Source organism: Miscanthus floridulus, chromosome 10, assembly GCF_019320115.1.
Source record: "Miscanthus floridulus cultivar M001 chromosome 10, ASM1932011v1, whole genome shotgun sequence".
Taxonomy (NCBI): Eukaryota; Viridiplantae; Streptophyta; class Magnoliopsida; order Poales; family Poaceae; genus Miscanthus; species Miscanthus floridulus.
Window position 1 is genome coordinate 132,311,956 of NC_089589.1, and position 12,596 is coordinate 132,324,551.

General features: G+C 45.1%; 2 protein-coding genes across 2 annotated transcripts; both read left to right on the forward strand.

Moving 5' to 3' along the window:
* The first annotated feature begins 768 nt into the window (after positions 1 to 768).
* On the forward strand, positions 769 to 3,091 carry LOC136487275 (ribulose bisphosphate carboxylase/oxygenase activase, chloroplastic-like). Its single transcript, XM_066484417.1, has 4 exons — positions 769 to 994; positions 1,138 to 1,563; positions 1,761 to 1,846; positions 1,946 to 3,091. Exons 1-4 carry the CDS (start codon positions 959 to 961, stop codon positions 2,703 to 2,705), a joined length of 1,308 nt encoding a protein of 435 aa, XP_066340514.1. The 5' UTR covers positions 769 to 958; the 3' UTR covers positions 2,706 to 3,091.
* Positions 3,092 to 8,180: 5,089 nt separating this feature from the next.
* LOC136487276 (ribulose bisphosphate carboxylase/oxygenase activase, chloroplastic-like) lies at positions 8,181 to 10,841 on the forward strand. Its single transcript, XM_066484418.1, has 3 exons — positions 8,181 to 8,831; positions 9,484 to 9,569; positions 9,671 to 10,841. The coding sequence occupies exons 1-3, from the start codon at positions 8,346 to 8,348 to the stop codon at positions 10,536 to 10,538; spliced, it is 1,440 nt and encodes a 479-aa protein (XP_066340515.1). The 5' UTR covers positions 8,181 to 8,345; the 3' UTR covers positions 10,539 to 10,841.
* The last annotated feature ends 1,755 nt before the right edge of the window (positions 10,842 to 12,596 follow it).

Sequence of the window (12,596 nt, forward strand, 5' to 3'; positions counted from 1 at the left end):
GCCTCTGTATTGGAGTAGGCCAATAAGATAGTCCCAACGTAGTACCGAATCAAAAGCTTTTTTTGAGATGTCCAACTTCATAAGCAAGCAAGGCTGGCGTTTTTCCTCTGCAGAAATTTCTTGGCGATGTTTCTTACGGAGAGGAAGTTGTCATGTATGCTTTGGCCCTTGATGAAGGCACTCTGGCAAGGGGAGATAAGTGTGTTTCATGAATGGCGTGAGACGTAGCGCAAAGTATTTTCGTTACGATTTTGGCGATTGCATGGATCAGATTAATTGACCCGAAGTCTTGGATACTTTCCGCACCATCCTTCTTTGAGATGAGGACAATATTTGCCGAGTTTATTACAAGGTTGAGGTCAGCACAGCGGATGTTGTAGAAGCTATTGACTGTAGCTATCGACGTATATCAGAGAAGGAATACGTACATGTCGAAACAATTTCTGTGGAGCTAGCATACAATATTTGGTTGTGCCTCATCCAGGTCCAGCAAAGAATTGAAGGTTGTGGTTCATCATGAAATGGTGTGGTGATGCAGAGTCATAGAAACCAAGCCAAGAGAGTAGATGTCTGCTCTGCGCTTGCAATGATTAGTCTTGGCGCGCGGCAGTATTGCAAGCGAAGCACAGCATCCTATTGGCCGGCCGGGATGTGGCCACGTGTGCAGAACCTCATCCTCAGCGTGTGGCCTGAGGAAGATGTGGTGATCCACAAGACGATCGAGCAGCTTGCGGCTCTCACACTCCCCCTTTCCCTGCTGAACTGCCGGCCATAGGCAGCCACCACAACGGCGGCCAGGCCACCAGTCCACCACCACCATACGTGCTCGCTCTTTATTTAATGCCGTGCGTGGCTCGACCTCAGTAGTACTTTGAGCAGCGGCGGCGGCGGGCATCAGGTGGGTGTGCTTTCCCGTGTGTGTTCCTACTTCCTTGCTAGCAAGGTCCAAAAACCAGAAATGGCGGCCGCCTTCTCCTCCACCGTCGGAGCTCCGGTGGGTGTCCTGTAGCTTGCTTTGTCGTTTCCATACATCTAGCTAGTTCAACATCTTCTTCTTCATGTCATGATCATCTCCTGCCTGGCTGCCTCTCTGCCTTGACGTATATATATATACTGCACGCATATATTTATATGCAGGCCTCCACCCCGAGCAGGAGCAGCTTCCTCGGGAAGAAACTCAACAAGCAGCAGGTGTCTGCGGCGGCCGTGAACTACCATGGCAAGAGCTCCAGCAGCGCCGCCAACAGGTTCAAGGTGATGGCGGCCAAGGAGGTGGACGAGACGAAGCAGACGGACGGGGACAGATGGAAGGGGCTGGCCTTCGACATCTCGGACGACCAGCAGGACATCACCAGGGGCAAGGGCATGATCGACTCCCTCTTCCAGGCGCCTATGGGGGACGGCACCCACGTCGCCGTGCTCAGCTCCTACGACTACATCAGCCAGGGCCAAAAGACTTACAGCTTCGACAACACCATGGATGGCTTCTACATAGCCAGGGGCTTCATGGACAAGCTCATCGTCCACCTCTCCAAGAACTTCATGAAGCTGCCGAACATCAAGGTACGATCCGGACGGCCCTTATATAAGTATAGATTAGTACACGTACTATATTTTCATTTCATTTCATAGATGATACAGTAATTTAATTTCTCACATGATATATAGATGATTTAATTAGTTATTAAAGTACTAAATAAATAATTATATATATAACCCACTACTGTATATATATATCCCTAATATATATCCATCTGCAGGTTCCCCTGATCCTGGGTATCTGGGGAGGCAAAGGTCAGGGGAAATCCTTCCAGTGCGAGCTTGTCTTCGCCAAGATGGGCATCATGTACGTGCTGTGCTGTGCTGATTCGTTCGTCTTTCGTTTCGATTCGATAATACATACTCCTACATACCTATCAATATATTTATCTGGATGCATATGCAGCCCCATCATGATGAGCGCCGGAGAGCTGGAGAGCGGCAACGCTGGAGAGCCCGCCAAGCTCATCAGGCAGCGGTACCGTGAGGCCGCCGACCTCATCTCCAAGGGCAAGATGTCCTGCCTCTTCATCAACGATCTCGACGCCGGCGCGGGTCGCATGGGCGGCACCACCCAGTACACGGTGAACAACCAGATGGTGAACGCCACCCTGATGAACATCGCCGACAACCCCACCAACGTGCAGCTCCCGGGAATGTACAACAAGGTGGACAACGCCCGGGTGCCCATCATCGTCACCGGCAACGACTTCTCCACGCTGTACGCGCCGCTCATCCGCGACGGTCGTATGGAGAAGTTCTACTGGGCTCCCACCCGCGAGGACCGCATCGGCGTGTGCAAGGGCATCTTCCGCACCGACGGCATCGACGAGGAGCACGTCGTCCATCTGGTCGACACCTTCCCGGGCCAGTCCATCGACTTCTTCGGCGCCCTGCGTGCCCGGGTGTACGACGACGAGGTGCGCCGGTGGGTGGCCGAGACCGGCGTCGAGAACATCGCCAAGATGCTCGTCAACTCCAAGGAGGGGCCGCCCACGTTAGAGCAGCCCAAGATGACGATCGAGAAGCTCTTGGAGTACGGCCACATGCTGGTGGCGGAGCAGGAGAATGTCAAGCGTGTGCAGCTTGCTGACAAGTACCTCAACGAGGCTGCTCTTGGTGCAGCCAACGAGGACGCCATGAAGACTGGCAACTTCTTCAAGTAGAACAACAATAGCACCTCTTGCTATTGCTTTTTTTTTTGATATAAGTCGACGGGGGTGGGTGGGGGGGAGGGGGGGGGGGGGGGGATGATCCCCCACCTGTTTGATTATATTGAGTGGCTCTCAAACAAGTAGCCATATGTTTGAGGTTACAAATAGTTCATCGAAAGTTCATAGATAAAATTTACATTGCGTTTGCCAAGATGGAACACCAGGCAATCGCAACTTCTTTGTCCTCGTCGGGTAAGCGAGGTCCCCATAGATAGGCCTCTTGCTATTGCTAGGCAGCCGGCATAGAAGGAGGAGAATTGGATTCTTTTTTGTTACTCCATAGTTTCTGATCATCTACATGCATGCTGCTGGTATATAAATATTTCAGTTTCTGCTTAGTTCACTTACATTCTTCTTCACTGCACAATGCAACGCAATATATATGCACGGTAATTGTAAAAGGGCTGCTATGCTGAATGAGGAAAACATACAGATGATCATCTCATGGACCATATTTCAGGTAAAGCAGCGAATTGCAACATGTTTAAGTTGGGTTGCACTTGCACCAACCTGAAGGCGTCACCTGTTAGATTTACAGGATCATTAAGCTCTACCACTAGGACAAAAGAATATGAATGGAACCAGTGCTGTTGTTCATACCTTCGTTGGATGAGTTAGTCATTAGTTCAAGTGACGACCCATGCCTGCTTGGCGCAGGCAAGAACGCAGTAGAGGCTAGCTGTGGGAAATCCTTCCCAGTGTTGCAGTAGCTGCCTGATCAGTGGCTGCTATGGCTAGTTGCTTTCACTTGCCTAAGATGGCCTGGGGTGCCTCTCAATTTATTCTTGCTACAGCACACTGGGTGGGGGCCGGGGCTTCCTTTCAGTCAAAGGTTGAGGCTGATTCAGGTTTGTCCTTGCCCTAGGATAACTTTTGAATTGTACAGTTGGACTTTGTTTTCACACACTGATCGACTTGACACGGGTGCTCGTATTTTTCTGGGTTTTTCAGGATTTAACGGCGCTATGTTTCAGTGGTAGGGCAACGTCTTCCATCGACAACAAGGTGTCTGTGATGACTTTGTGAATCTTAAAATCTGTCGATCGCCTTAGTTCTTCGGAGGGCTTATCGAGATAGGGTTACGTACGTGTATTTATAGGGATGAGTGTGCGTGCGTATTGAACGTCGTAGCATGTTATTCTCCGGAAAAAAAAAGGTTCAATACAAGTTCAAAGCTACCAGACGTACATGAGATTCTCGCTCAAATAGCCGCACCCAGGCGGACAGTGGCACCGTACCGGCTGCTATAATCGCTCGCGTGAATCCACTCCGTCCCGCTTGTGCGCGCGTTGTTCTTCTTGGGCCTGATGGAGCGACGTGGTTCCGGCCCAAAAGCGAGAACCAGGAGTCGGAGCCTGCTGGCCACAGGTGACGCCAACCGCCTAATTCTATCCTATCCCAGCGCCGATGATGGTGAAGGGCAAGATGCCCTTGGTGAAGAAGCTGAATACGTACAAGGCGGCGTTCCGGTACGCTCCACGTACCTCGGCAGCGTCAGCATCAGCAGGGCACCTATCACGTGCGCTCGGCTGTCTTGCACTCGCCGGCCATCGCGGTCGTCGTCGTCTGTCCGACTCCCTGAAACCCCGATATATAGATTAAACACTCATCGCGACTCGCCGTTTCCGGTCTCCCGTCGCCGATGAAACCGATGTATTGAGCAGGACGTGGTGGCCGTGGCCGGACTCGCTCGCTAGACGCTAGCTCGTGCACAAGCCAGGATCCGAGGTGGTCCTGCTCCGTCGCTGAAGACTCCTCTACTCGTCCCCTTCCTCCTGCAAGCCTGCGCCGTACAAGCTCTGCCGTGAGCCGCGCCGAGGCTACCGGCGTAAGACGCCGCATCCGCCGTCTCTCTCAACTCTCAAGCACTTGAGTTAAGAACGGACAATGGAAGGCAAGGACAGAGGAAAAGATATTCATCTCACAGTTTTGGGCTTGAGCTTCGGCTGCGTCTGCTCCTCTTTGACTCTGCTGGGCTGGCCTCTCTCACCCGTGGTGTACGTGGATGCCGCTTGTCGTGACTATCTTGCTTAATATTGCCAATTGCCAATTGGCACCACTCAAGCAGAAGAACCAGACAAAAAAAAGTTCACACACCGCCTTTCATTTTTGAAAAGATGTCAAGATCCTTGTCGTGATTTTCTTCCTTCATATTGCTATAATTGGAGGCTTCTAAAGGAGTATCTAGGTTAATCCTTACGAGACGCGGAAGGAAAATAGATACATCACAAGTATTTTTTTCAAAAATAAAAGCAAAAAGTATCAAGCTTTTAATTTTGTAGACTTTAATCATCGTCGCTAGTAATACACATTCGACCTATTCTAATTTTCTAAAAAATTACCGGCCCGCCTCAGCCATTATGAAAAATACATAAACTATTTGCTAAAGTTGCATTTAAATTTCCCACATCTGTCATTATGAAATATAAATTTAAAAAGCCTCCTAAAATTGCTTTTAATTATTGAATCATGCCACTATGAAACATATTGCAAAGTAACACTAAATGTGCTTTTTACATTACACATATCAAAATAAACAATGTAAATACACTAATATTGTGTCTTACTTATGCACCCTATGCAATTAATTAAAAATCCACCAAATGTTTGTCATGCTAATATAATCTATTATAAACAATAATCCAATAACCATAAAAATATGCTACATATATATATATATATATATATATATATATATATATATATATATTACACATTCTACCATTGTAAAATCAAAAGTAAACATTAACGTTGTGTCACCATGTAGACAAAGTAAACATGCCATTTTAATAGATTATCAATTATGAAAAAAAATGTTCTCTTAACAAAGAACATACCAACGACACAGACACTTCACTTTAAATTATATTAATATTTCATGACAATACATTTGTAAGTTTGAAAAGTTTATACCTTTTAAATGAGAATTATCACTTATAAATACTATTAATTTATTTTTATGCCATCTATGTTGTTATAATATAAAAATATTTTTTCTCGAATACGCAAAAGGTTTGCGCATCTTTGTATTAAGATCGAGAAAGAGTTTTGATTACAACGACGAGCCGCCGGGGCTGCGAACTAGGGCGAGGTAAAGTATATGAATCGAGCGCCCCTCCCCTAGCCAAGAATTCACCATGCCATAATACAAAAATACTACACATACAATTCTTAGACGTAGCAAAAAAATTCAACATCTTTAGGGTCGCGGTGTAGGCTAAAACAACTATTCGTCTGTATAGTGAAAAACCCCATTTTGATATTTGATAGAAGAATTTGGTAAATTTGCTGTGAAGCATGTGTCCTTTTTAAAGATCTTGTAGGATTTACCTTAACTATGAGCTAGTCAATATATGGACCAAGTTTGACATTTTTTTGAGATGATTTGTAGCAGCTTCGGATTTTTAAAGAAAGTATCTCATAATCTGCAAAAATAGGATCATCCGTTTTTCATACCAGGGGACCCAGTTTTGGTGACTTGTGATTTTTGGGGAGATATTCTAGTGATTTATTGATCTTGTTGTTGTGAAGCTCTGGTTCAAATTTCACAATTTTGGAGTTTGTTTGAATAGGTTTTGACTATTTCTCCAAAAATCACTCGGGATGAAATATGCGTACCAATGCATCAAGTTTGCATAGGGGGGATCCAGTTTGCACTATGAAAATAGGGTGGTCCAGTTTGCATACCAGGGGATCCGGTTTTTCAATGTATTATGGTGTTTCTCCCTATTCTTTGTTCATCTTGCTTCCTCACCTTTCTAGTCCCGTTCTGTCCTAAGGTTAATAGGTATGTTGTTACTACATGATCTTGACATGAGCTAGAAGAGAGGAGTGTTCGGTAGGAGGCTTCAGTGGTACAAAACTTTGCTGTTACTTGAATTATTGAGCTGTCAAGATTGTGCTACAGTTAAATTAAGCTTGTGAAACCTATCGGTACAAATCGTCGGCTCGTTACACAAAACGACATTGATAAGTCACAACGGTTTGCAATCGTCAGTGATAAAGTTGTGCTAACTTTTACCATAACTTAGCTAGGGTGATAAGGATTTAGAACTGGCGTGACAAAATGCATGTAGTAGTGAGGCAACTATATAGAGTGTAATGATGTTGCAGGCGCGACAACAATAATCTGGAGGCAGGAGAGCTGGCGCGCACGCTCACACATCATAGATGCAAATCTACCTAGGAGAGTATGTAGGCCAGGTTTAATTAGGCACTGTTTGCTAGATGAAGCTTCACAAGCTTCACAAACAGAACGCACTGCAGGTGCTGTTTTCGGGCGATTTCGATCCCGTGGCCATGAACTTACATTTGGCCGGGTTTGACGCCGAGGATATGTAGGCACGATTGCCAAAAAAAAAGAACTGTTTTGTGTCAAACGTGTGTTCTACAAAATATGAAAGCAAATAGCGCTTCATAGGTGAAGCTTCTAAAAGCCTGCTCTCGTACGGGAATAGGGTGGCATGAAAATGAAAATAGTAGTTTGTCCCAACTTCATCTCGCACTTATGGATCCAGCTTGTTTGGCCACCAAGGCGCTGACGACCACGACCGTCGGGGAGTTGGCTGGGCCTCCGAGGTGCAGGCGACTATGGCCACCGAGGGTCGCCGGCTTGGCCACCGAGAGGCGCGAGTGCAGGGCACCACCGAGGCTCGTGGGCGCGGTAGGCTGTTGAGATGAAATTCGAGGAAGAAAGGTGAGGGAAGAAAGAGACACGGTAGGAAGGAGATGAGGGTAACATAGAGAAGGGGAAAAATCTAAGAGCATTATGGTTTGGTTTTTTTTTGTGTATCATCACTACTGGAAACTCGATTAGCCCTGTGATGAATTTTTTGTGCATACGAAACTATTTTGTCAAACATGTCATCAAAACAGTTTTAGCTTTACCGATATAGTTGTTCAGTAAGCTAAAGTAGAAAAAAAATCATTTCATTAGTAAAGCTCTATATCAAACGAGACCTTATTATTATTAGCTCCGATTTGTCATGCACCTATTGATGGAGAGTGATGGACATGAAGGGTGGCGCCACGCTCGTCAGTCGACGTGCCACCTTGCTGCAGCAGGTAGCACGCGTAATCTGTCTGATCCACAGCGTGTGGGTGTGGCTCCTCGTCCTCCTGCTCGCATGCATCCTCGTCCTCATATCGACAAAGCTAGCTTGGTGGGGTATAGTACAGCTTGCTAGATCGCTCTAGAATATTCATGTATGCACTGCAGTGGGGCCGGGAGTGATGACGTACGTGTCGCATATGCATGCACTGCAGCCTGCTGCTTGCCTGCCTTGTAGTTCTTGGACGCTAGCGAGCTAAGCGCGATCACTGGAGTGATTGAGTGAGCGAGTACATAGCAGGTAACAACAAGCAGGTCGGTGTCTTCTAGAGCCGCGGCCGGGAAGGATCTAGAGCATGCACGCATATATCCGATCCATCGACGATCTGCAACAGCAACTATATATATAAGGGAACTGCTACTATAACCGCGGCAGCTTGCATTGTTCATCATCAGCTACTAGCATATATATATCATCATATCCCCCGATTCAGATTCCGATCTCAGCAGCTCGATCGATCACTTACAATACTATAGCACCTATGGCTGCTGCTTTCTCCTCCACCTCCGTCGCTGCGCCGGTAAGTACTTCCACGGCGAGCAGCTTCCTCGTCGGGGGTAGTAACAAGAAGCTCACTATCAGCATCAGGAAGAAGAAGCAGCAGCAGGTGGTGAACAAGTACCAGCCGCAGGGCGGCAGGGGGCTCATCGTCAGAGCCATGGCGGTGAACAAGGAGGTGGACGAGACGAAGCAGACGGAGCAGGACAGGTGGAGGAGCCTGGCCTACGACACGTCGGACGACCAGCAGGACATCACCAGGGGGAAGGGCCGCGTGGACCCGCTGTTCCAGGCGCCCATGGGGGACGGCACCCACGTCGCCGTGCTCAGCTCCTACGACTACATCAGCCAGGGACTCAGGCAGTACAGCTTCGACAACACCATGGATGGCTACTACATCGCGCCCGCATTCATGGACAAGCTCGTCGTCCACATTGCCAAGAACTTCATGACCCTGCCAAACATCAAGGTACGGTACGCATGCATGCATGTAACCCTATACCAGCATGCATACTCTACTGTACATGCATGCGTGTGCCTACTTCAGTGGTTCAGTAGTCATTTTTTTTGTTTTTGTTTGAGGAAAAGGTTCAGTAGTCATTTTGTTCGCTTAATTCAAAAACACTAGGCACTTCGTCCTCAAGCTTTCCTTTCGATTGAAGAAAAAATGGATTACATCCATGTGGTGTAGGGCCCAGTAGAAAAGTCAGAGTCTGGCCAAAGCAGTTTTTAAAAAATATATGAAATTCAAACAGATATATATCGAGCAATCAATTATGGAGAAATTTCACATTTTCTCTCGGGTTGTCATTTTTCTACTCTAGCTTTTGGAGTTTCCAAAAGTCAAACAACTCACATAAGCCTAAAGCACACAAGCTAGTGAGCTTCTGACTTTTGGCTTTTTGGAGGTTTTTTTTTTCTTTTGAAATGTCCAAAAGCTCTCATAGAACCCCAAACAATTAGGCCGTAAGCTAGCTATTAAGGGAATTTCTACAAATAATCTGACCAAATCTTTTTCTAGATCGATCACTTCTTTAATTCGGTACATCACTTACAAAGTCAAAATAAATATATGAGTAATTAATTAACTGCTAGCTTTTGATGCCTCTGACAATCATCAGGTGCCTCTGATCCTGGGCATATGGGGAGGCAAGGGCCAAGGGAAGTCTTTCCAATGTGAGCTTGTCTTCGCCAAGATGGGCATCAAGTAAGCTACATGCTAGCCAACTAATTCTGTCATGTATATTAGTATAAGTACTTGACTATATACAGTATAGTGAATAAATATATATATACTGTCCCACACAGCCCCATCGTGATGAGCGCCGGCGAGCTGGAGAGCGGCAACGCCGGCGAGCCGGCGAAGCTGATCCGTCAGCGCTACCGTGAGGCGGCGGACATGATAAAGAAGGGCAAGATGTGCGTGCTGTTCATCAACGACCTGGACGCCGGCGCGGGCCGGATGGGCGGCACGACGCAGTACACGGTGAACAACCAGATGGTGAACGCGACGCTGATGAACATCGCCGACAACCCCACAAACGTGCAGCTCCCGGGGATGTACAAGAAGGAGGACAACCCCCGGGTGCCCATCATCGTCACCGGCAACGACTTCTCCACGCTGTACGCGCCGCTCATCCGCGACGGCCGCATGGAGAAGTTCTACTGGGCGCCCACCCGCGAGGACCGCGTCGGCGTCTGCAAGGGCATCTTCCGCACCGACGGCGTCCCCGACGAGCACGTCGTCCAGCTCGTCGACGCCTTCCCGGGCCAGTCCATCGACTTCTTCGGCGCCCTCCGCGCCAGGGTATACGACGACGAGGTGCGACGGTGGGTGGCCGAGACAGGCGTCGAGAACATCGCCCGGAGGCTCGTCAACTCCAAGGAGGGCCCGCCGACGTTCGAGCAGCCGAGGATGACGCTGGATAAGCTCATGGAGTACGGCCGCATGCTGGTGGAGGAGCAGGAGAACGTCAAGCGCGTGCAGCTGGCCGACAAGTACCTCACCGAGGCGGCCCTCGGCGACGCCAACGACGACGCCATCACCAGGGGCGACTTGTACGGCAAGGCGGCGCAGCAGGTCCGCGTGCCCGTGCCGGAGGGGTGCACTGACCCCAAGGCCGGCAACTTTGACCCTGCCGCCAGAAGCGACGACGGCAGCTGCGTCTACAACTGATCCAATCCAACTGATGCAAGATGGATCTCGTCGTCGATCCATTTCCAATAGCAGCTACCTAGCCAACATTTTCGTTTCCTACTTGCAATTGCAACAAGAGTGTCAAAACCTGCTTGAAACTACTTATTAGGTATGCTAGCTGATTATTTACACGATAATCTCTCTCATGTAACTAATTATTACTCAATGCTGCAAAGGAAATTAGTATTGAGTACTCCTATAGAAAACAACAAATTATTAGCACGGCTTTTAATCTAGATTCTCAGTGTGCTAATCAAGAAGCCATGCCTAATACAGGTTGCATTTGCTGACTGCAAATTGTTGACACAAGTGATGTACTACTTGTTATGTCCATCAACCCGTGCTCCCACACGGGCTAACATTGACACACTTAAGAAATAGAACCCTATTTATTTAATATATATTAACTAATAAAAATTACCTCATTCATTTAACTTTTTATTTGAATATAGATTTACACGAACGTGAAGAATTGTCATTAGCATGACTGAGAGAGATCGTTGTGTGCCGCAGGTAACAATGTAACATTGACCTGATAATAATATAACATTAATTTGATTCTATGGTTGTGTGTTTTCTTTTTCTTCCTTTCTTTTATGTTCCAGTATGGCTGACTTTGTCTAATATATGGGAGTGTTGGATGTCTCCCTTTACAAATTAAACAGTGTGGATATATAATAAATATAAATAAGTCCTCTAACCCGGATAGAGTCTTAGGAGATGTAAGCATTAGTCATTGTTTAATATCTCAAAATAATAAAAACCACTTATATTAAATTACACATTTTACACTTTATTCATTTTCTACACAATAGACACAATAGATACTTTGTACTCTCTATCTAGTTGTGATAACTATAAGTTTAGTCACCATATCTATAATTTGTTCCTTTTCATAGCATCTCTATTTTTTTAATACGCATTTGTTTGAAACATTAGATTAAACTATGGTGGATGTTGTTGCAGCTCATATCTTATGACACTATGAATCTAAGTGTTCATTTTTAATTATATTCTTATTAATTGCTACTTATTTTATATTCTCAAGATAAATCAAAACTCTTGTGCTTATTGTATATTTTATTAACTCTCGTTTGTAGTTTTTGAAATAAGGCCATAAACTACACTATAAAGGATTACGATGGCATGAAAAACATTTAAAACCGCGCTACGTCAATTAAGGTCAATGGTAGAGCTTGATCTGAGATCATGGATGACGTAGAGGTGCTAACCTGGAGAGGACATTAATATCCAAGTCTTATAATGACTGTTTACTTTAAACGAATCCCAAATACCAGTAAGATATAACTATATGTGGTATGCTCTAGCATCCCCACTTCTCAAAGTGTTTGAATTATTTCAAGAAACTATATGTGCAATAATGCTTATATAATCAATATAGACATATCGAACTTTTAGTTAGAATGTATAAATATCTAAGGCAAAAACTTTTATTAATTATATGTAATGGTCCTTAATATGGTTTTAAATAACTTGTTAGTATCATTAGTATATGAGTCATCAATAAAATATTTTCCTCATTACTGAAACATAGTATATATATTATGCGTGCATGTGAACTTGATGTGTACATATATTTACTTCAATCAAATTTTAATATATTAATATTAATACAATTGCGTAATGTAGAAACATTTTTTAAGTTAAAACTCTAGTGCTTATTGTATCTTTTCTTCAAATTCTAGGCTTTTTATTCTATTAAAAAATTCTAGATCCTATGCTACCCATTAATTTTGACAACAACATAAATAGTCATTTCATTATATCCAAACATTACGTGTAGTATTATTATTTTATATGATATAGATGATTTAAAATTAAATTAGAAATATTAGTATATTAGTCAAAATGTATTTAAACTTATTGGAAATAATGACTTAAAATTTTATTATTGTGGAGTATCAATATAATTTTAAATGAATATCAATGTCATCGCTGTGTTGTGTTGTTAAGGGACATTTCACAAAACTAAATATATATTTATCCTCATGCATACATATTTGTCTAGTCTACCTG